This window comes from Sus scrofa, chromosome 1 (assembly GCF_000003025.6).
Source record: "Sus scrofa isolate TJ Tabasco breed Duroc chromosome 1, Sscrofa11.1, whole genome shotgun sequence".
Classification (NCBI taxonomy): Eukaryota; Metazoa; Chordata; class Mammalia; order Artiodactyla; family Suidae; genus Sus; species Sus scrofa.
The window spans coordinates 44,851,157-44,876,152 of NC_010443.5; the positions used below are offsets into that span (position 1 = coordinate 44,851,157).

Consider the following 24,996-nt stretch of genomic DNA (forward strand, 5'->3'; position numbering starts at 1 on the left):
AATTCTAATCTTATCACTATATTTGATATCCAATTAAATTAAATTACCTAGCTAAGCATGTAGGCCTCTGCCATCTAATTTTACCTCTAGCTGAAGTCTGTGGAACTTTGTGATTTATAGGATGATGGTATCCCTCTAGCATTCAATGCTGCTTAAGCATGTATGAATTGAAAATTTGACTTTTGCAAGTGAATAATTATAGTAACAGATTATATGAGATGTTGATCATACCTAGTGAATCCTGTAGCTCAAGTCAGCTTTCTGGGCTGCAGTGAGTCAATCCATCATCACTGCTACAGACTAATAATGACAGAGCAAAGCATCCTTATTCATTGATTTTCCATTCCTACTATACCTGTCCAAACAGGGCAATGGTGTCTTTATGAGAGCTACTTGGGTAGCGCTATCACTTTGGTACTATTCCATTTAAATGATACTAGCCTTTTATCTCTTCATATACAGACAGTTACAAAGAAATATAGAACTTTGAGATCAAAAGGAGGAGCAAGCTAGTGTTACCAGTAATTCATCTCTCAAAATTTCTTTGGGTTTTGATCTTTCAGGAACAGCTAAGAAAAACAAACAAACAAACAAACAAAAACAAACTCAAATAGTAAGAGTTATTGTGGTCATTTTTAAGTGTTTTTGGATTGCAGAAAATATGTAGTAACTATAGATTCAAAATGATGACTAAAAGTTGTGTCCCTGGTCTGAAATTAAATTTTGATAATAACAGAAACTACAACAATGAAGATAATGTGTCCAGTGAAATTCTAAAGTAATTAATATACTCTATCTTCCTTCACTCTGAACTCAGTAGTGGATATACATTCTAGGGAGATCACAACCAGCCAGTGGTACTACTACAAACATCATCGTCTCTACCAGGCATGCATTTAAGATGTCTCGGGAGAGCTCTGAACCATGATTTAGCCACCGTAGAAAGCACTCCAAATTTAGGAATTAATAATTTTCATTTGGCTTTGGGACGAGGAAGGAGGCAGCTGCTATGTACTGAGTGTTTGTATCCTCCCAAAATTCATATGTTGAAACCCAACCCCAAAGGTGATGGTATTAGGAATTGAGACCTTTGAAAAGCTCTGCCCTCCTGAATGGGATTAGTGCCTTTATAAAAGTGTACTTTGAGAGCTCCCTTGCCCTTTCACGTGAGGCTATAGCAAGCTGTTAGCAGACATCAAATCTGCTGGCACCATCATTTTGGACTTTCCAGCCTCCAGTACTGTGAGGAATAGATGTCTGTTGATTATAGGCCACCCAACTTACGGTATTTTTGTGATAACAGCCTTAATAAATTAAGACAGGAGCTAATTATTGAGTGCCTACTAAAATATAGGAGCTTGAATTGTGACTCAGCAGGTTAAGAACCCAACTAGTCTCCATGAGGGTGTAGGTTCAATCCCTGGCCTCCCTCAGTGAGTTACAAATCCAGTGCTGCTGTAAGCTGCAGCATGGGTTGCAGATGTGGCTCAGATCTGGTATTGCTGTGGCTGTGGTGTAGGCTGGCAGCTGTGGCTCTGATTCAACCCCTAAATGGGGAACTTCCATGTGCCACAGGTGCGGCCCTAAAAATGAAAAAAAAAAAAAAGAATATAGGAGCTTTACAAATTGATTCAGCACAAGTCTCAAAACATACCCATGAAATAGAATATCTTATCCATTTTATATATGAGAAAATTATTGTTCGGAAAAGTTCAGTAACTCGTTCATGGTCATGTGCTAAGTGGTGGGCAGAGCCACCCTGTCTGTCAGCATCCAAAGTTTGAACCCCTTCTGCCACATAACCTTGAATTTTACAGAACAAAGGCTTTCAAAACCTTCTGTTTTCCTATCTTTGGGAAGGCTCCCTTATAGAAACAGACTTCCCAGTTTAGATTATATTTACTAAATTAAGAAAGTGCAGTTTATCTTTTTGTCAGATAACAAAGACCCTAAAGTTAAAACTGCAACCCAAAAACTGCAACCCAAGAGATATCATTGGTATAACTTTTGTCACTGATTTTTCAAATAAATGTTAGGTCTGGGCAATATGGTCACATGAGGGTCATTCCTTAAGTATCAGTGAGTTACTTTATACTTACTATATACTTTTGCTAGACAGTTATCTGAATTTCTTATTTTTTTAGTATATCTTCACCAAAGTCATCTTTGAACTTGTGATGATAGACTCTGGAGATATATGAGCAAAAGAACTAATTTTATTAAAAAATAAATATTTCCATGCGCATATGTACAAATGCATAAATGAATAATAAAGATTTAAGATGGGTAAAATACAATTGCTGAACATTTGAAGAGACTTCAAACTCATGAATATTAAACTTTCTGGACAACTGAAACTTACAGGTTTGGATCCTAAGAGGAAATCCTGCCACTGGTAAAAATGATAAGACTTAAGGAAACATTTGACAGTGAAGAGTTGTGACGTCTCCACTTTTTAGCTGGCATAACCGCATATGTCAATGTAAAAGGGAAATCTGAATGATGAAAAATACCTTAATTGTCACTGTACTGTTCATTTAAATGTATCTGCTACCCATTAAATAAGCTGGATGCATTAGACGTGGAATAGCTTGCCCAAAGCTATTTCTCCTTAACCTAATGCTGGAAGAGGACTGATTTTAAAAAATAAAGTTAAAATTGTTTAACTTCTTCTTGATGGTACTGGTTACTGAGATTTATCTATCTTTTGTTAAATTCTGAAAGATATCCATAAAGCCATATCAGTTCAGATTCGGAAGCATTTGAGTTCCAAATTTATAAAAATAGAATCCGCAAACAGCCATGGAAATGTCAGTCATCTATGATGGACCTCTCTTGTTCAAAGCAAATACAATATCAGACAAGTTTCACCTCATTTTTTTGTTTTGCCCATCACCACAGAAACTCTTTATTTCTAACACATGTAAACTGGAGGTGATAAATATCTAAACTTAGCTGAATTTCATGTTTTTACGTAGAGTTTTTCCGGAAAAATAAATATGGGATTCTCTTTTTCTAAACAGTCTGTAAACTTTGCAGCTTTTGTGCCTTGAATGTGATACCCGTGAAAATGCAAAACTGTCCGTTTCTGCAGTGGGGAAAACTTTCCCAAACGGCTCCCTCTTGACGATTCTATAAAAGCCTTGACATGTCAGTGGAGTAAAAGAGTGTATCACAGTGAGGAGCTGGGTTTCTAATCTGTCAGCTTACACCTGGAGTAACTGTGATCACACATCAACAGTGGGGTATGAGAGTCTGATAAGCTCTCATTGGTGAAGAACTGTTATGACTGTCATCAAGTATTTGAACACTGACTGTTTCTGGCCCCTGACACTGTCCTATACCTTCCATAGTGTTTACAGGTGAAATAGGAAGCATGTTCCTGGCACTCTGTGAGCTCCATGGTCCCTAAGAACTTGCAAGAAGTGAGCAAGTGAGATAGGAACATGGCACTGTTGATCATACTGATTACCTGTTTTGTGATTATTTTTGCTACTCGCCAGCCTTGCCAGGCCCCTGACGACTTTATGGCTGCCAGTTCTCCAGGACATATCATAATTGGAGGTTTGTTTGCCATTCATGAAAAAATGCTTTCCTCAGAAGACTACCCCAGGCGACCAGAGATCCAGAAATGTGTCGGGTGAGTAAAGCCTCAAAGAACACAATTAGACTTCAAGATTATACCATAAGACTAGGGCATGTAAATGTTTATTTGTATTAACATCTAAATTATTTTAATAAAATGTAAGCTCATATTTTTAAGTTGCATATAGTCTTGCAATTCTTCCTTAAAAGAGACACATATTAGCACTACATGTGTAATCATCTTCCAAGTATAGAGGCAATGAATGCTTTCCATTAAATTATTTATTTGGATTTTGCCTAAAACGAATAACCCCTGAAGTCACGCGATAAAACCAATGAAAAGACACTGTAGCCTGTCCACTACAAACATATACAGCACATCTGTATTTTCATCTCTCATGAACATGGGTTGTTTCAAACCTGGATCTTTATGTAATCCTTTGTTTAAAACAGACTTAACATTTTTATCTACACTGACATGTTTTTCAACACTATGAATGCTTTCAGATAAAATGTAACCCCACATTTCACAAAGACTCCTTCCTGGCATTTTCCCCATAAGTTGGGCACTTTGAGCTACTGTCATATTAATCACTGATTAACAGGAATACCAGTGAACACCCCAAAATAATTAATTAAGATTTTCAGAGCACTAAATTGGCACCAAAGAATGACTGCATAATCATAGGCCAAAAAATAAGGATGGAAAATGCTAAAAAGGCTCATTTGACCAATAAGCAAATTATTCTGGAAAAAAAATCTCTGAACATCCTTTCACCTTATTGTCACTCCTTGAGAGAATAGCATTTATTCAACACTGAACATGTACTGATCAAATATGTGCTTTACCGAGGCCCTAGTCTAGGCATGAGGGATACTGAGGTAAATACCAAAGTGCTTCGAATATTCATGGAACTAACATGAGGTGGACTCTGAAAACAGCACACATTTTATTTGTTAGACAGATCATCACTTTAACCTTTCTTTCTTCTTTGTTTCTTTCTTTAACTTAAAAATTTAATGCTCATTTGCCAAACTCCACATTTAGATACTCTGCAATGACAAATAGCATTATTTGATTAGCAATTTATCATAAATCAATGAATTAAAAAGAAACTTGAAAATATCAAAACCCTGAACAAAAATATCCCCTTTTATTCACTTAAGAATACTTACTGAATTCTTACTATGTATTAGGTACCTTTTGTATATAGTGGTGGGTGAGATAAACTTGATCAGTAATCAAACAATTCAGTGCTCTAGAATAATCACAGGTCCAGAAATCAACTGGGTAAACCCACTAAAAGAGGAAATATCTGTGCCTTGGAACTTAAATAGTGCACATTACCTAGGAGGAAGCTATTGGGCTTTTATCCAGGGCCTGTTTTATATGTAATTCTTAAAAGTTTTATTAATCTGGTTTCTAACCACAATAGACTAGCATCAGAAAAGTAAAGTAAGTCTAAAAAAGCAGATACTTGGATAACAATAAGATGCTGGCATCTAACTACAAAAGGGAACGAAAATCAGATAATCTACAGTATACTGAAGAATATTAAATTGAATACTCCAAATGATCCCAAATTTAATCAATAAAGGGTTAAATCCTGTTCTGAAGACCCCATGTAAGAAACTGTAGGTTCCTATATACCTTTCAGAAAATTTTCCATTAAAAATTTAAAAAAATAAAATACAGATCCCCCCTTCATTGATTCAGGAATTTATTATAAGGCAGAAATGAAAATAAAATAGGATATCACCATGTCTGTAGAAGAAGTATGTTCTGATTTAAAAAAAAAACTTGTTTCTCAACAGCTTTGAAATATCAAATTTTCTTCAAACTCTTGCCATGATACACAGCATTGAGATGATCAATAATTCAACACTATTATCTGGTGTCAAACTAGGATATGAAATCTATGACACTTGTACAGATGTCACTGTGGCAATGGCAGCTGCTCTGAGGTTTCTCTCTAAGTTCAACAGCTCTGGAGAAATCGTGGAGTTTAAGTGTGACTATTCCAGCTACACGCCAAGGGTAAAGGCGGTCATAGGTGCTGGCTACTCAGAAATAACCATGGCAGTCTCCAGGATGCTGAATTTACAGCTTATACCACAGGTGGGTTTTATTCTAGCTCTATGTGTTGGATTTGGTCATATTCTTTATTTTGAAAAGATCAGGATAGTCTGGAAAATGTGTTTCGGAGATGCTTTGACTTCAACCTTTCTCTTCAGTCAAAGAGAGGCTAGGCTATTACAGATAATATAGTAATCAAAGCACCAAGGAGTAGTCACCCCTCAGTCTGTCAGGTCTACTTCCTGAGAGCTTTCAGCATGACTTGGATAAGACAGAAATTTCTGGGCACCTCAACTACCTTGTTTCTAAAATAACATCAGTCAGTTATTAGGAACAGAATTGAAGGGGAAGTGGGGGGTAAGGGAGTATGGAAGTCAAGGAAGACTTCTCAAGGAGGTGACATTTAGCCTGAAACTTGAACGAATGGAGACAGCCAAGAGAAGATGGGGGAGGAAACAAGAGTATCCAGGCTGAGAAAACAGTAAGTGAAAAGTTGAAATGTCCAAAGAATAACAAAAGGTCAATATGGCTAAATCAGTTTGAGCAGAAAGAAGCAGAGTAAAAGACCAATTTGTAGAGACTGACAAGGGCTGGGTCATGTAAGCTGCGATGTGGTTTGCAATTTTGTTCTGAGTATGATGGAAAGGCTTTGAGAAGAGTTGAGGAACTACTTAGCTTCCTATAATGCCAGCTGATAACCAGGAAATAGCAAATGGTCTCTGAAAGACAAAAGCACATATTAGAGAGCATTGCACTAAGTTCCTTCACGTTACTCAGAGTCAAACAAGCTCCCTTAGCTTTGATTTTGAGCTACTAACTTTTATATCACATCACTCTGTAACTCACTAGGTTACTGCTTTCTAAGCTCAGCAAAGATTAGAAACTAAAAGTTAGAAGAGGCTTATTGCAGATTATCAAGAAATGAAATGACCATCTGATATAAGTAAACAGATAGAAATACATATACATTTATGCATAAGAAATATATAACTTTCTGGAAGTAGACTAAATGAGTACAGTTCTTGAGAGTTCTGTTATAGCCTAGTGAGTTTGATAACAAAAAGCTTAAGTCCAAAACAGAACAAACAAAAAGAATTATTCCCCCAAATAGCTCAGAGATGAGGCTTTGGCCCCAAATTTCTAGACTATGTGTAAGATTAGTTAGGTTACAAGTAAGAAAAGTAGACTATTTTTTAACAAGGGTTATTTAATGTAAAATTGTAATTTCCATGGTAGACTACACAATAGGAGAGCACGCCCTCCATAGGTAACAGTGATTTTACAGAGGCCCAAGTCGCACAGTGAAGGTGAGCATAGCAATGTCAGGCACCAGGAAGGGAACTAAGATTTAGTGACTGTCCACTGTGTGCTAATATCCATATAAATTTTCTCCTTCAATCTTCACAAGAATCATGTCATTGAACAGGCAAAGAAATGTGAACTAACTTTGCCAAATTTATTAGAGTCAGGATTCTAACAGTTTGTTGGACTCCAAAGCCTATTGTCTTCCTGCATTACCATGTAGCTGCTTTAAATAGTAAAAAAAAAATCACTGACAAAGTGTACAGTGCAATTGCAGCTGTGGAAGATGGTAACTCTCCTTAGACTAAAATCTCCAGAGCTGTAAATTAGGGAAAACTCTGCACACCTTAGGTAGGTTTCCCAAAACGCTGCTGTCCATTTGAGTAGATTAGGGGTCAGGAAACTGTAGCCTGTGGGTCAAATGTGGCTCTCATGCTCTTGTGCTGTCACACTAAGAATAATTTTTACCTTCTTAAAAAGATTATAACAAAAAATACTATATATATATAGAGAGAGAGACAGAGAGCCAGAGACTATATGTGACTGACCAGTATTTTACATGTGGTCCTTTAGAGAAAAAAAAATTCTGACCTCTAAACAGATGATTATTTGTCTGGATGCTTTATTTTGCCTAGAATAAATATCACCAAAGTCGTTGTTTATACAAATTTTGAACAAAGTGTTCCAAAATTCATTTTGCTCCTTTGACTGGCTGTATTTTCCCATATTTATCTCTAAGTCTTTAAATAATATCCACTATTGTCTCTGGCCTGAAATATAAGATAGATAGAAATGGACATAGGCATGTGGGTGGAGATATAAGGTAGAATCTTGAAGGACTTCTACTATTCAAACAGTATTAAATGATTGAAAAGCACTGACTAAATCACCAGGTTCTAAATATCATGATTTAAGCTATTTATAAAGTAGTCCCTCAGAGGTAAAGGATACAAGGGATCAAAGAATTTAGAATATATTATGGAAACTCACAGAAATCAAAGAGAAGCACACCTACTATGAATAGCCACCTGCAGCTCATCAACACCGTAACAAAGATGTTGTCCCTTTCCAGGTGAGTTATGAATCAACTGCAGAAACCCTGAGTGACAAAATTCGATTTCCTTCATTTTTACGGACTGTGCCCAGTGACTTCTACCAGACTAAAGCAATGGCCCAACTGATTCGGAAATCTGGCTGGAACTGGATTGGCATCATAACCACAGATGATGACTATGGACGACTGGCTCTCAACACTTTTACAATTCAGGCTGTGGCAAATAACGTGTGCATAGCCTTCAAAGAAGTTCTCCCGGCCTTTCTCTCAGATAATACCATTGAAGTCAGGATCAATCAGGCACTTGAGAAAATCATAGCAGAAGCCCAAGTTAATGTCATTGTGGTGTTTCTGAGTCAATTCCATGTTTTCAATCTCTTCAGTAAAGCCATTGAAAGGAATATAAATAAGATCTGGATTGCTAGTGATAACTGGTCAACAGCCACCAAGATAACTACCATTCCTAATGTTAAAAGGATTGGTAAAGTTGTAGGATTTACCTTTAGAAGAGGGAACATGTCCTCTTTCCATTCCTTTCTTCAAAATCTGCATATGTTTCCCAGTGATAATAACAAGCCCTTAAATGAATATGCCATGCTCTTGGCTGCCTGTGCAGATGCTAAGGACAGTGATTTGAGTCAGTGCATTTCCAACTATTCTCAGGGGACTTTGGCCTACAAGGCTAACAAGGACATAGAAAGGAACTTCTCCCTGAGAAATGACTTCCTGTGGGATTACACTGAGCCGGGATTTGTCCACAGTATTCAGCTTGCAGTGTTTGCCCTTGGATATGCCATTCGGGATCTGTGCCAAGCTCGAGACTGTCAGAACCCCAATGCCTTTCAACCATGGGAGGTACTAACTCACACATTTGAGAAAATTCTTCTACCATCATTTCCTTCCTTGCTTTAGTTTACAAATATTTATATAAACCGCTTTTAATAAGTAGATATTTCCAGTGTTTGAATAATCTGCATTTCTATCTTTAGTTCTTTTTTTTTTTTTTTTTTTTTTTTTTGAGCAGAGAAAGGTTTATTGCAGGACGATGTAAGGAGACAGGTGGCTTGTGCCCAAAAAAGCCCTAAACTCCTCAAAGGGTTTCAGTAAAGCATTTTTAAAGGCAAGTTGAGGGAGGGGCGTGGCTAATAATTACAAACTTCTTGGTGTCAGGTTCCTTTGTTCTTAGTAGCTATCCACATAGGTCAGGTCACAATGTTCCTGCAAAGTATGAGGTTACCAGGGCTATCCTGCTGTAAAAACCACAAGTTAAGTGTCCAAGCCAACTGACCCAGTTAACTGCCAGATATGTGTATGGACACCTCAGATCATGCAGCATAAATCAATTCAACAGATGACTGCAGCTGCGGGACTCAGAGGGTCCCTTGGGGAAAGCGGAGCGTAGATGTGGCTTACTGAGGGGCAGGACACCAGAGGTGAAGTCCCAGAGAATAATCATTGGCGTCAATTATTTGTTCTTAAGGATAATTGAGTTTTTATTTTACCTTCACCTCCAACTCTAACCCACCAAAGTTGTGTTCTTTTATTTTCCGAGAAGATTCTGTTGATAGTGCTATTCTCCTTTGGTTTATGGATTTGTATCTGATCTTGCAGTTTTTTAAAGCTTCATATTAATTATCTCTCTTAATGTTCTTAACAAATACAAGGCCAGGCATGATTAATGATCCTTTTTATTATTGCTAAACACTATGAATAAGGAAACTGAAGATAAAAGTACCGGAAGTATGACTCTAGTCTGGATCTTCTGCCTCCATACCTCTTGCTTTTCATGGTATCTCTGGTGGTTGTAGTCTCAATGCCTCCAGTTATGAGTCTTACTTAAGGCAGTCTCCCTAGGACCCAGTCTTATTCATGAGTGTTGTTGGGTCAGTCATAACAATTCCTGCCATATCTCAGGTTTAAATGAAACATGAATTATGTAAAAGAAGTCTTTCCCCTTCTCCTCTTTGATAGCTCTGTGGGTTAAACTCAAATTAAAGATGAATGTGGTCAGGAGTTTCCCTGTGGTGTGGTGGGTTAAAGATCTGGCATTGTCACTGCAGAGCAGCTTGGGTTAGTGCTGTGGTGGGGGTTGGATCCCTGGCCTGGGAACTTCCACATGCAGCCAAAAACAAAAACAAAAACAAACAAACCAAAAAACCCCCGAACAACTTAATGTGGCCCTATTCAGTGAACATTTCCCATGGTGTTTTTAAAATGTCCATACACGAGGCATTTAAAAGCAAACTGCTGCTTTATATGATAAATTTTACTCCTTTAAAACAAATTTTTCAATCATGTATATTCAAAGCCAAACTTGTCTGTCTTAAGGCAGAATCATACTCCCCCAAAATATATCTTAAATCTGTTAGGGGAAAAAAAAAGGTAAAAGGGAATAAGATCCAATTCTTCTGATCACAAAAGTGAGTGTCCAGGAAAGGCTATTTCTACTTGTGTCATTTTTACTTTAAACACCCATAAACACAAGCTCCAAAGTCTGAGGTGATCAGCTTACATCTGAGTGGATCATATGATGGTCATAGGATGTTTTAAGTTGCTCATTTTGAAACTAGTTTTCACCTTGTAAATGCAAGGCAACAAAACCTAAGGAAGAGGTAAGACCAGAGATTAGGAATTTTATTTTCAATCAAAACTCTCCTTACAAATATACATACATAAATATGTGTGTGTATATATATATGAGGTTTCCAGGGCTATCCTGCTGTAAAAACCTTTTTATTATTGCTAAACATTATATGTCTAGTGATTTAAGATGCCTGTTTGAAAGCATACTCTTAGAAGTGTAAAACTTTAATGAAAGACTGGTAAAATAAAATAAAATAAAATAAAACCTGTAAGTTAAGTGGAAATTACCACATGAAATTTTAAGAATGAGAGGTTGAGAAAGAGGAATGCAGAGAAAATAAAAATCAGATAAAGGGGAGAAGCTATAAAGACACTCAGAAGGGGAGTTCCCGTCGTGGCGCAGTGGTTAACGAATCCGACTAGGAACCATGAGGTTGCGGGTTCGGTCCCTGCCCTTGCTCAGTGGGTTAACGATCCAGCGTTGCCGTGAGCTGGGGTGTAGGTTGCAGACGCGGCTCGGATCCCGCGTTGCTGTGGCTCTGGCGTAGGCCGGTGGCTGCAGCTCCGATTCAACTCCTAGCCTGGGAACCTCCATATGCCGCGGAAGCGGCCCAAGAAATAGCAACAACAACAATAACAACAACAAAGACAAAAAGACAAAAAGACAAAAAAAAAAAAAAGACACTCAGAAGGAAAGAGAAATACAAATAGCAATAGCTATTTATCCACCAGAGACCTGGGAAAGTGTTTTACATCAGGAATAGGTCTCAAACATGCTGAGGCTAAATCTTGAGAAAGTATAATCGAAGCAGAGTCTTCTAAAATGTTTTATTTAAACACTAGAAGCCTGGGATCAGTCTGTATTCCCCTGGGAGCATGGTTATCTAGAAACAAACAGAAACAGACTGGAAAGGAGGAACAGATGCCTGCCTTGCTCTTTTGATCATGAGTGAGTGAGCCACGTTTGTGCCAGATTCAGAAGGAAAAATAATGCAAACAATTGTCTTTTTATAAAGAAATCTCTATAGACATCAAATTTGAAAGATCAGCAACATTTAGGGTCACTAATCAAAGATATATTCCTAAAAATTATTTTGTCCCCTGGCAAAATTCACTAGTATTTAAAAAATACTTTCTGAATGGTTTTAGATTCAAATAACTTTAAAGGAATTGGTTTTCTCCAAAATTTGAGGATAATCTTTCCTTTGGCTCTTCACTTGGTGATATCCATGAACAGAATTGAGGGACTGCACAGTCTTACTTACCTACTTAGTTTCATCTCAACAGATTTTTTCAATGTTTCTCCTATGTGTGAGGATGCCACCTCCTTGTAGTGAATAATGATTTTGATTTTCCTGCTTTCCTTTCCTTTGGATGATATACAAGGTAGGATGTGATGTACGTGGGATGAGAGAATGTATAACAGTCAAACTACTAGTCACACAATTAGTTAGCAAATATTTGTTGGATGTCTCAGTGTTTCAGCCATTGTATTGAGTGCTGAAAATATTATAGAGAACAAGACAATTCTCGTCCTAAAGGAGTCACATGTCTAGTGGGGTTTACAATGAAACAATTAAGGAGCTGATTACAGTGCAGAATAACGTATTGTAATGTTCCATATAAATACAAGATGGCAGGGAAGCGTATAATTGAGGCAGCTAATCCAGTATTAGCAATTCAGAGAACATTCTCCAAGTTCATGACATCTCTGGTGAATGTGATAGATGAGCGGGAGTTAGGCAGGATAGAAATACTCCAGTAAAGTCACAGAAGTGACAGAAAGCAAGACATCTTTAGAGAGCAGAAAATACTGCCTTAGAACTGGAGTCATTTGTAGAAATTACAGGCAAAGGAAAGTGGAGGGTGAGTGAAGCATCCATCATTAAGGCCTTATCAATCAGAGCATCTCTAACTTGGATGGACAGTTAAATTACGTGGGAATCTTATTTTCATGTTGAAGCTAATTCAGTAGTTCCAGTATGGGGAACCTGAAAGTCTGCACTTCTAACAGTCTCTCAGGTCGAGCTGATACTGCTGGTTCAAAAACCATTCTTCCAATAGAAAGTTCGCAAGCTATGTTAAAAGGCTTGGACTTGAGAGAGCAAAGGGGAGCCAATTAAAGCTATCCTTATTTTTATTTTAAAAAAATTTTGGTCACACCCACAGCATAGGGACATTCCTTGGCCTGAGATCAAACCCGAGCCACAGCAGTGACAACACTGAATCCTTAACCATTAGGCCACTAGGGAGCTCCTGATTAAAGTTATTTTTAGACAGAAGAGTGATGTGACTTGCTTCCCAGTATAGAAATAGCATTCTTACTGCAATGTGCATTGATTAGAGGAACACAAGACAGACAGGGAAAGACTAATTTGGAAATCCAGACATACAATAAGGATGCTTTATATTACAGGTATAAGTACCACAGGTACTAAGGGTGCGACAAGGAAGATGGAGAGGAATATACATGGATACTTCAGAGGAAAGATGAAGAGCAATTGGAGACAGAGTGGATGTAAAATATGACAGAAAGAAGCAAAGATGTTGCAAATGGTTCTAAATTTTTGGGGCAACCAATGCCATTTGCTGAGATGGAAAGAGAAAAAAGTGAAGGTCTGGTGGGGAGAAGAATTACTACGCATTCTATTTTGGAGATAATTGAATTTGAAATTATGATAAATTCAAGTGTAGTTGTCTGAAAGCCAGAAGAGAGATGGTCCAAGAAGGGAATGATTTTGGAGTGGTAAGGAAAATAATAACGAATTAATTTTTAAGGTCTACTATACTAAGCATTGACATACATCATCTCTAATCTTTAAATGCTATGGTAAATCCACAGAGTGATGTTCACTACACTTAATCCTGGAGAACTGGCAAGAGGAAGTGTTATTGGTGACTGAGACTGGAAGCAGTTTAGCGACAGAGGGGACTTCAGCAGTAAGGGTCTGACTTCTAGTCACTGAAATAGTTAACAGTGAAGCTGTCCCAGCCTTAGTCCAGTGTGATTTTTGCTACACCATGGAAAACTTTACAAAAGAAAAAGACATAAGGTGCAGATGCAAGAGATAGAAGTATGATTTCTCTGCTATTCTCTAATTTACGTAGATGCCTCTTTTCCTAAGCACAGACTCACTCATGGCGATGCAGTGGACAGCAGAGCAGCTGGGGACATGGAAAACAACATCAACCACAACAGCTTAACTGGAGTGGCCTCCTGGCCTTGTGTTCTCAAAAACAGGTCATTACCATACAGAGGTGAATTATATAATCATGGAAATGCAAATCCTACTCTCTAAACTTTGTAGGATCAAATTACAGTGAGGTTCAGAGTCTCTGAAAAATAATGGGTGGAAAAAGCCTTTAATAGCTTATTAACTGTAGCATTAATGTTCAAAATTTACCTTAATCGAGAGCAACTCTTTGATAGAATATTTAACAAGTAATGAAAGCACCATTTTATTTGCTTCCACTATCTTCCCCATAGAGGACAAACAGAATTATACTAGTTTATTTACATCATACATTGTTAACATTATTTACAGAAGGTATATATGCTAGAGACTTACTCTGTAAAAACATAATTAAATGCAGGAAAAAACTGGTGGAAATTATAGTTCAAATAAAAGAATGGAAGAGGAAAAGCTCCCAAAAGAACTAAGTAACTGGGGCTTATGGATGGAACAGAAGAAAAATCAATACACACGTAGACATGGGAACATTGAAGGTGGGGCTTTACTTCTATTTTTTTTCCCTCCATATTTTTTGTTCCAGGCAATTGCTGGAATAAGATTTTGTTGGTTAATTCTACCATGTTAGATCTGATATCTTGCTTCTTTAAAACAATACTAATTAAGAAAAAAATCAATGTATATACCTAAGTATACACACTAAAATTTTGCTAAAGTGATATTTGGTCATTGACATGACCATTGTAGGTAACATATTTATTTAAAATACAATTTGCTTTTCTTATATTCTATTTGCAAAAAAAAAAAAATGAAAGGAACATTCACAAAAGAGAAAAAATAGAAAAAGTATAATTCGATTCAAAGAGAATAATTTCTGCCTTGTTCTATAGACTTTGCACCCAACAAAAGCCACATAAGCCTCACAGATTTAGAGGCATGGGCCCAATGTGTTTTACTTAGCCATAATTATATATCAAGCTAACAGTGGAGTCAGAACTGCTGTTTTCCTCTCCTTCAGTCCAGTATTCTTTCTCTGCAGTGCAAACTCAATATGGCTACCTCATTTGTCAATAAAACATTTTGTGTTCTAGCTGTCCTGCATATAAATTCTCACTGTACAAATTAAGTGACAAGAAAGTAATTTTTCATTATATTTCTTTCTTCTCAAGTTAAAAAAAATCATTTTCTGAACTAAATTGGAAATAGAATTGAGAGGTCACCTTACTATACTCTCATTTACTGAAACAGACTTGAAAGCCATTGGAGATGATAAGATCTGCACCAAATGAGTAATAAAGTATGGATTTAGAGGGAAGGCACTAGCAGTTATCTTAGGCCCATCAATTTAACTTCTCAGGCAGGGACACTCTGAAGTACATGCCCCAAGAGCAGGGTGTGGTGCTATTGTTACTGGACTGTCTCCCAGCTCTGCAGCTCTGTCCCCTTAGCCTTCAACAGAAGGATGGTGAGCATGACAACTACAGATTTGGATTGCCTACTCAGAGACCCAGGCTGACTGTGACTCCAGACAGGAAGGATGAATTTTCCTGCTTTCCTTAACTCCAAATGGCACACTGATGATTGATTTCAGTCAGGTGGGAAAAAGCAGTGAGGAGATTTGAAATCGATATATCTTTCGGTGCAATGGAAAGACCCCAGAATGAAAGTCAAGATGTGTGTCCCCAGACAAAGTACTTCACCCCTTGGCTGGGATCTTCTCTGAGAAAAGAGGAAGGGACCCCAGCTCTGCTTCATTCACTGAGTTGTCACGGAGTAAAAGGACATCACAGATTTGAATATTAGCAAGTAATATATGGATATCAGGTGACATTATTAGTTGATAGACTCAAAGTATTTTTATTTATTTCTACAATATCCCTATTAACTAATAACAGGTATTTTATTTTATTTTTTATTTTTTGTCTTTTTTGCCATTTCTAGGGCCACTCCTGAGGCATATGGAGGTAGGTTCCCAGGCTAGGGGTCTAATAGCAGTTGTAGACGCCAGCCTACGCCAGAGCCACAGCATTGCGGGATCCGAGCCACGTCTGCAACATACACCACAGCTCATGGCAATGCCGGATCCTTAACCCACTGAGCAAGGCCAGGGATTGAACCTGCAACCTCATGGTTCCTAGTCAGATTCATTAACCACTGAGCCACGACGGGAACCCCATAACAGGTATTTTAAAGGCATTAAGCTAAACTTTATTAACTCAATTTATGCCAGATGCTGGGCTAAATTGTTTACATGCATAATTACATTTAATCCTTAAAATAATCCCATTAGGTAGGTTTCTTTTACCTCAGCCAAAGCCTAGAAAAATATTGTAACTGTCAAGACCATACTACTAATGAAACATGGAACTAGAATCAGAGCCCAGGCATCTGCCCCAGAGGACTCATTCCGAAGTTTTGCAAGGTGGAAAAATAAAGATGCTCAGATGTTATAGGCTAGAGACGCTACCTTCATAAACATTAACTTGCTTTCTCAAATTTACAGAGGAAGATTTTGGTGGAAATGAGGCCACAATTCTCAAATTGTTGCCTAGTGGTTAATAACCTTCTCAACTAGTTACCACACTCACTGATCCAGAATGTCCTTTTTCTAATTTTTAGGTGATATCCCTTGTAAGGTAGTATTATACTTAGGGTAACTGATATACTTAAAATATTTCTATCAGTCTTTGTTTCTGTTTATATTTTTCTTAGTTACTTCATGTACTGAAAAATGTGACATTCATGGATGGAGGGAGCTCATTTCATTTTGATGCCCATGGAGATATGAATACCGGATATGATGTTGTGCTCTGGAAGGAGATTGATGGCCACATGACTATCACCAAGTTGGCACAATATGACCTGAAGAATGATGTCTTCATTGTCACAGACCAAGAAACAAGAAATGAGTTCAGGAATCTTAAGGTAATTTTGTGACTGGCTGCTTTGTATTTAACTTAGTTGGTAATTCAACTGCAAAGTTCTTGACCCCACCAGGACCTCCAGTGATCCTACCACCTGTTCTCTGTCTACAGCTTCCCTCCTTAAATTCCATGGTCAACTTGTATATCACTCCCTTGTACACACCCTCAATCCCCTTGCCCATCTCTTTCTCTTCATCATATATATTGGACCAAAGTATAGTTCTGGTTAAAGTAAACTCTCTGCCTAATCAGTGTAGCCCCCGTGTAGCTGAACTTGGCCAAAACAAACAAAAAAGAAAAAGAATAGAAAACCTACCTTGCCGACTATTCTCACTTGAAATTCACGATCTCTAACCTACAGTGGGTCCTAAATGCTACTGAGCATTAATATAATTTCTGCAAGAAGGGCTGTTTTTATTTGTGACAGGACATCTCCAGACTTTGTAGGGGAGACACTTAATGAGGGGGAGATGATGGGATAACGGATAACTGAGTGGAGCTTTAGGGACTAAATGGAAGGGGCTGACAACAGTGAAAAGAGGGACAAGTCTTCCTTTCTGATAGAAACACCCAGAAATAATTCAGGGAGGTAGTAGGAACCAACATTATGTGAATCAACTAGGTCAGATTTCAAGATTCACTTGTCAATATGCAGGCTAGTTGGAGTATCAGCATTTTTGTAAGTCATCAAAACCCATAATCCACAATACCAAACAATCTTAAACCTATTGATAGTCCCAAATTACCAATACTAGACTTTAGAAGGTCTTTGCTGTCTGTCTCTTATGTGGGGAGAGAGAAGGAACTGTGTTGCTGGGAAGAAGGGTTTCGCTTTTATCCCCCTAATGATGTACAACTTTATCTCATAGTCAAATCCTTTTGTGTCTTCTGAGCATGATACAGGAGTGTGGATACTTCCGATTAAAAGTTTTCCCTGGGGAATCCATAAGGCAGATAACCTGCCAGCTGAAAACCCAGATCAGCAATAGCTGTGGTGAGAGGAAGAAAGCCATCTCTTCTGAACACAAGGCTACTAATGTTGGCTACTTTTCTCTCTCAGTCAGGTCATTTTCAGGTCCCAGAGGAAAAACTAGTTAACTAGGGACTTTGTGCCAGGCTAGCAATAGTGTTAAGAGAATCTAGAGAAAGCCTCATTCTGCTTTGGCTTCCCCAGGGTAAGAGTAAGACAGTAATTTTTTATCTCACAATATGTGCCATGAGTTAGGGATTATGAATGAAAAAAAAAAAAAAAGCTGAAATACAAGGAGGTAATAGCTATACTGGAAACAGAGGGTTCCATAAAAGTGGGATGCTGTGTGTGACTCACATTGTGACATGCAGAATTATAACCTAATTTCTCTGGATGATTTAAATATTATTTATATATCTAGCATTATCTTTTTAACTAGTAAGTTAATGGGTTTTTAAATCAAAATTTTCCTGTTTTTTAAAGTTTAGATTGGACATGCTCCTTGGATAGCATGATTAATAACCTTCTTCAAAAGAATACAAAAATCCAATAATTTACTATTTTCTTATATAGTTGAACTCTTTATACACCACAGGATTGAAATTTTCCAAACATCACTTCTTTCTTTACTTCTACCACTACACATTTTGCCTTTGCTAGGGACTTTCTAAGAGTTAATTTTCCTTATTTGCTTACAAATGTATTAATGTGACAAAAACTGTGTTCTTCCTAAGCAGTTTCACTATCTGAACTATTTTCTATGTTTTAAACTTGTTGAAATTCCTCCAGAAAAGAAAACAATTCTATTACACTATGAAAAAAAGAGACCAAAATACTGTTTTGTAAATAAATCTTTTAAGTCGAAAACAGGATAAACTTTTTTTTTAGGATGAATTTTTGGAAAAAAAAAAAAAAACTATTTGGGATTTCTTTTCTCTTTGCAGCAAATTCAATCTAAATGCTCCAAGGAATGCCTCCCTGGGCAAATGAAGAAAATCACAAAAAGTCAACACATCTGCTGCTATGAATGTGCGAACTGTCCTGAAAATCACTATAGTAATCAGACAGGTAATTACACTCACTACAATATGTACACTGACACACCTGACCCATGTCTCATAGGCCAATTTTTTTATATGAAGTCTATTTTATTTATTTTTTTATTTGAAAAATAAAAGATGTCTTATGTGTCTGCTAGATTAAATTCCAGTGAGATTTCATTTGATCATGAAATCTGCCCTAGTATAGCAGCAGATGCACAACCAATACGTAACAGATATAAAAGTAGCTTTATTTCCAAGGGAAAATGTCATCCCATCCACTGGACTTCCTCTCAGCACCTCTTACATTAATACACGTTCTCTGCCAATTTTTGTCCATGTGTGCCCCACACAGACATGCTTGACTTGTAACTTGAGCACAATATCTATAAATAAATATATGTTGAATTAACTAAACTGAATATGATGAAAACCCAGAGGTGTGCCTATCCTAGAGATTGTGCTATTCCTACCAAGAGCTAACAGCGAAGCCTAAGAAGAAAGAACCTTTCATGAGAAGAAGAGGGGAACCACTGGCAGAGATGAGGTGCTCCTCGCTGATTACCTGCCAAACCTGTTTTTAACAATTTGCAAAGATCAGAACAAAATACACAAGTAAAGAACAAGAGTGAGGTCAGCAGCCTTTGATGTCCTAAAAAGAGCCATGAGTGCTTTTCCTGGAGTTAAGCCTAGTTGAAAAGCATTAAATTCCCCGGTTTATTGTAGTATTCGTACTCACCTTCTATAAAAGCTGAGAACCCCAGAGCCAAAAGAGTTCCCAAAAGTTCATTCTTTTTCTTTATTGGCTCCAAGAAGAGAAGTGTCCCAATGTAAAAAACTGCAACAGTGTTCTATCAGTGTTTCATCAACATGCCATTTATCTCAACCTTAGGAGGGCTGTGCTGTGTAATGAAGTAATTGAGTGGAAAATATTCCAGGCAATATGGTATCCAGCAACTGCCGGCTAAGTGGGATAAATAAAACACCAAGAGAGTACACAGCATTTATTTCTCATAAAGATATAAGAGTCTTGAAGTTCCCGTTGTGGCACAGTGGAAACAAATCTGACTAGGAACCATGAGGTTATGGGTTTGATCCCTGGCCTCGCTCAGTGGGTTAAGGATCTGATGTTGCTGTGAGTTGTGGTATAGGTCACAGACACAGCTCAGATCTGGCATTGCTGTGGCTGTGGTGTAGGCTGGCAGCTGTAGCTCTGATTTGACCCCTAGCCCGGGAACCTCCACATGCTAACGGTGGCCCTAAAAAGAAAAAAAAAAAAAAAAGATATAGGAGTCTTTCAAGATACAATCTGGGTTTTCTTTTGAAAACCAGGACAAGTTACTTCCAAGAAGTGTAGAAGACGAGCACAACTCTGGAGGAAAAGCAAGAATTTCAGGAGAGCTGAAAAGACATCATCTCCTATTCTTCTCTATGTTTCCAGCACACAGCTCTTGTGCATAAACAGGGCCAATAAATGTTCACTGAACATGAAATGGCAGATGCTAGCAGCAGCGGTTAAGGGGAAGACAGAGAAGAATGGATATTTGTAGGAATTAGGATTTAGAAAGACAAGGAGGCTGGAAATGTGGTGAAGCTTATAAACAGAAACACAACTTGACTTTGACATTGATGAAGAAAACATAGGCACCGTGGAATGTAATCAACTGGATGATAGGCGAGAGGCTTTTTGAAAGAAGCTGGGACTCCATCTTTAGGGGGTAGGAATGGGGAGACAAATGCAATCATATTCCCAGACAGCCCCTCTGACATCAACTCTTTATGCCACTCTGCAGGCAGGATCGGCATAAATCACTTTCCAGCTTATCACTGCCTTGTGAGAGGCTCAATATTACTAACCTCTGGGGGAAAAAACTAAACTTTAATTCTTCACCAGCTGTCACTGACTACAATCTTGTGTTATCTCGCTTTCAGAGAGCAGTTAGGGTGGCCCAGCCATATTGTCTCTGTTTTTAAAGGAACTGCAGCCTTATTTATAACAGTAGCTCCTGCCATATTAAGTGTCTAATATGCTCTAAGCAAGGCATTTTATAATTACTATCTCACTGAAGGCAGCATCTCAGTGAGACAAGGTCTATTTTTTATTTTTTTTATTTTTTTATTTTATTTTTTGGTCTTTTTGCCATTTCTAGGGCCGCTCCCACATCATATGGAGGTTCCCAGACTAAGGGTCGAATAGGAGCTGTAGCTGCCAGCCTACGCCAGAGCCACAGCAACATGGGATCCAAGCCACGTCTGCAACCTACACCACAGCTCACGGCAACACCGGATCCTTAACCCACTGAGTGAGGCCAGGGATCGAATCTGCAACCTCATGGTTCTTAGTCGGATTCGTTAACCACTGAGCCATGAAGGGAACTCCCAAGGTCTACTTTTTAAAAAAGGATTTGGAAAGAGGCTCAGAAAGTTCAATAACCTTATTGAAGATTACAGGAACTGCAAGTGTTTTGAAGGAGAGTTTGAGATACGTCTGGTTCCAAAGAGGCTAGCATCTATCCTGAGTATATTCATTTCCTAAAGACTAACAGCCTAGACGGCTTTTTCTCTTCCTTTTTTTCTCTTCCCTCTTCCTCTTCCCTCACCATCACCCTTTCTCTCTCACCTTCTTTGTGTTGTGTGAACGCTTTATATTAATAAGTAACCAATGTGACACATCTATATCCGTTTTTCAGTCAGATTATGAGGAGTCTCATTTGTAGTATTGCAGACAACCACCGAGTTTAAATGTTTGTAGTGTAACTGAATCTCCTCTGTCTTTTAGATATGGATCACTGCCTTTTATGCAACAATGAAACTCACTGGGCCCCTGTAAGGAGCACAATGTGCTTTGAAAAGGAAGTGGAGTACCTCAACTGGAATGACTCCTTGGCTATCCTGCTCCTGGCGCTCTCTCTACTAGGAATAGTGTTTGTTCTGGCCATCGGCATAATATTTACAAGAAACCTGAACACACCCGTTGTGAAATCCTCCGGGGGATTAACAGTCTGCTATGTAATCCTCTTCTGTCATTTCCTCAACTTTGCCAGCACAGGTTTTTTCATTGGAGAACCACAAAACTTCACGTGTAAAACCAGGCAGATGCTCTTTGGTGTCAGCTTTACTCTCTGCATCTCTTGCATTTTGATGAAGTCCCTGAAAATTTTGCTGGCCTTCAGCTTTGATCCCAAGTTGCAGAAGTTCCTCAAGTGCCTCTATAAACCCATCCCCATCGTCTTCACTTGCACAGGGATCCAGGTTGTCATCTGCACACTCTGGCTAATCTTCGCAGCACCTGCTGTGGAAGAGAATGTCTCCTTGCCCAGAGTCATTATCCTAGAATGTGAGGAGGGATCTATCCTTGCATTTGGCACCATGCTGGGCTATATTGCCATCCTGGCCTTCATTTGCTTCATATTTGCCTTCAAAGGCAGGAAATTACCTGAGAATTACAATGAAGCCAAGTTCATAACATTTGGCATGCTCATTTACTTCATAGCTTGGATCACATTCATCCCCATCTACACTACCACCTTTGGCAAATACTTGCCAGCTGTGGAGATCATTGTTATTTTGATATCTAACTATGGGATCCTATGTTGCACATTCTTCCCCAAATGCTATGTTATTCTTTGTAAGCAAGACACTAACACCAAATCTGCCTTTCTCAAGATGATTTACAGTTACTCTTCCCACTGTGCAAGCAGTCTTGCCGTGAGTCATGTTTCACTGGACACCACCAACAGCAATGTCACAACAACCAGTCGCAGCTCTGCTGGCAAGTCTGCAGCCTGGCAGAAAAGGGAAGATTTTCAGGCACAAGCATTTGCATGCGTATGCAGAGAAAATGCTACATATGTATCTAATGCTTTGCCTCGAAAAAGAACTTCAAGTATCTGAATGAGTCTTTAAGAGAAGGTACACTCCAACATAAAATGTTTCTAGGGTCTTTGCCTTAGGGATGTGCCTTTACTTTCCAAGTCAATATATCCCATACATTTCTTCACTACTGCTATCTTCACCAAATTTTGCTTGAACACTCCCTCTGTTCAACCATCTGTTTAACAAAGAAAATAGAGCCCTCAACCTGAGACTCCTTTCCTTCCTCACCACCTCCATCTGCCCCAGTCTTTACCTCCTTCCTCTTGGGCCCATAGTTAAAGGTACCTCTTCTATTCAAAATTAGCCCATAATGCATCATCCTTATTCCATCCTCTTCTCAAACCCCTTTCTGTGGGTTCTCCTCTGCTCCTGGGCATCTTTACTTTCCCACCTCATCCGCTCAATTCAGCTAAACAAGCACTTGAGCAGTTACCATGTGCCAGGTGATATGCTAAATATAAAGGTATTCAAATGGCTGTAAGCCTCCAAGCTCAGGGAACAACAGGTCAGGGCTGGTGATAAGGATTTTCCTGCCCCTTCACATCAATCCCATCCTTACAAAATGGATAAACATAAAAAATAACATTGTCTCCAATGATCCTGACATTCTCTTTAGCTACTGCTCTCTCCCTCCTTTTCATAACTGCATGCTTGAAACAACAGTGCCATGATGGACTTGTGACCCAATAGTTCTGAGACCACTGAAATCTGGCTTCTAATTGTACCACTTTGCAAAACCAGTTCACAGAAAAATTCCCTGAGGCTTTTTGTCTGTCAAATCCAATGCTCATTTTAAAGCATTCACCCTCTTTTAATGGTATTTTTATGGTATAATTCTTCCTCCTTGAAATTCTCCTTCTTCATTCCCTCTGTGATTTTTAAAGCTTTCAGTTATTTCTCAACCTGATGTAAAGACTCTTTTAGTTCTACTCTGACATCCCTGACCATTGGGTTTTGGTCTCCATTGCTGGCAAGTCTTCCTCTACTTGCCTCTTAAATGTGGGTATTCCCCAGAGTTCCTTCCTCAATCTAAATCTTCTTTCCCTCAACACAATGAGAGCCTTGCTACAATATCATCATCCTCATGTCTTAACTTTGATCCAGACAACTCCCGAAACCACATCTCTGGTCCAGTTCATTCTCTAATCAGCCCACCTCTTTGTCCCTCTAACACTTCGAAGTCAGTATGCCTAAAATTTAATCCATAATTTCCTTCTCCCAACTCCTCCCCTCCTGTTTTCCACTTCTCAGAATGCTGCACTACCACTAGGCTAGTCAGAACCCTGAGATTCATCCTTTTCACCCTTAACTCCACAATCTGCTTCACCCATCTCTACTTTCTTTTATTTTCTAATTCCTGCATTTTAGCAAACCCTTGCCAAGATCTCTACCCCTGTCATAACTTCCTTAATCTAGGCTGTCATCACTTCTTTCATAGATTATTGCAATAGCCTTCACATTTGACTCTGGTCTCTCAATGCTTTATTCTAAACATTTAGAATAAATGTTGCCACTCATTTCCAGGAGATATGTTTCTACAGTAAAAACCTCTTCATGTTACTCAGTTGTCAAATAAGTCAATACTCCTCCTACAATAAGTCAAAACTCCTTATCCCAATGCTCAGCCTCTTCAAGTCTGGCACCAACATCTACCACTTCCTGCCTGGGAAATGGCCAGCTACTGGACAATTTTTTTGTAATTTATTTAATTTTACAGTTGCATTATTTAATTATAATTATCATAAATTCTTTGATAGAAAGGGAATCAGAATCAGATCTAAGAAGACTTCAGCATTCCAAGAATAATGTCAAATGACCCCTTTCATGTTGGATTATGCACTTATTTACTATGAGATATATTTCTTCTCCAGAGATTCCTTGTTTGTGTATCAATTGTAGATTTTTGGTTTGCAGTTATTCTGAAGTTTTGATAGAAGAGTCTATATGTATATGAGATTGTTTTAAATTGTTGTTCTCTTAATTGCAAGTTCATCTCCAGTGTCCTGCATTTGTACCCACCTCTTCTCATGATTTCTGATTTTGGTGGTATAATTGTGCATGGATGATTTCGTATCTCTACTGTATATATACCTTTCCTGGTGAGCCTTGTCATTTGTCGCATTTTTGTTTCCTGTTGCTGTCTTTTCTTTCCTGCCTAGAGAAGTTCCTTTAGTATTTGTTGTAAGGCTGGTTTAGTGTTGCTGAATTCTCTCAACTTTTGCTTATCTGTGAAGGTTTTGATTTCTCCTTCAAATCTGAATGAGAGCCTTGCTGGGTAGAGTCATCTTGGTTGGAGGTTTTTTCCTTTCATCACGTTAAGTATATCATGCCACTCCCTTCTGGCCTGCAGAGTTTCTGCTGAAAAATCTGCTGATAACCTTATTGGGATTCCCT

At 38.3% G+C, this 24,996-nt stretch overlaps 1 protein-coding gene and 1 long non-coding RNA gene across 3 annotated transcripts in view; one reads left to right on the forward strand and one right to left on the reverse strand.

Moving 5' to 3' along the window:
* Nucleotides 1–24,996, reverse strand: part of LOC110260274 — a 45,210-nt gene that overhangs the window by 6,783 nt on the left and 13,431 nt on the right. Inside the window, exon 3 of one of the 2 annotated variants that reach the window (XR_002343262.1) lies at nucleotides 9,011–10,619. The exons of the other annotated variant lie outside the window; for it this stretch is intronic. This is a non-coding gene — a long non-coding RNA (uncharacterized LOC110260274). Of the gene's footprint in view, nucleotides 1–9,010; nucleotides 10,620–24,996 lie in introns of those variants that run through there. 2 annotated transcript variants of the gene reach the window in all.
* Nucleotides 1,575–24,362, forward strand: GPRC6A (G protein-coupled receptor class C group 6 member A). The gene is made up of 6 exons (XM_021089187.1): nucleotides 1,575–3,640; nucleotides 5,401–5,704; nucleotides 8,037–8,873; nucleotides 16,505–16,717; nucleotides 18,631–18,754; nucleotides 21,506–24,362. Exons 1-6 carry the CDS (start codon nucleotides 3,447–3,449, stop codon nucleotides 22,618–22,620), a joined length of 2,787 nt encoding a protein of 928 aa, XP_020944846.1. The 5' UTR covers nucleotides 1,575–3,446; the 3' UTR covers nucleotides 22,621–24,362.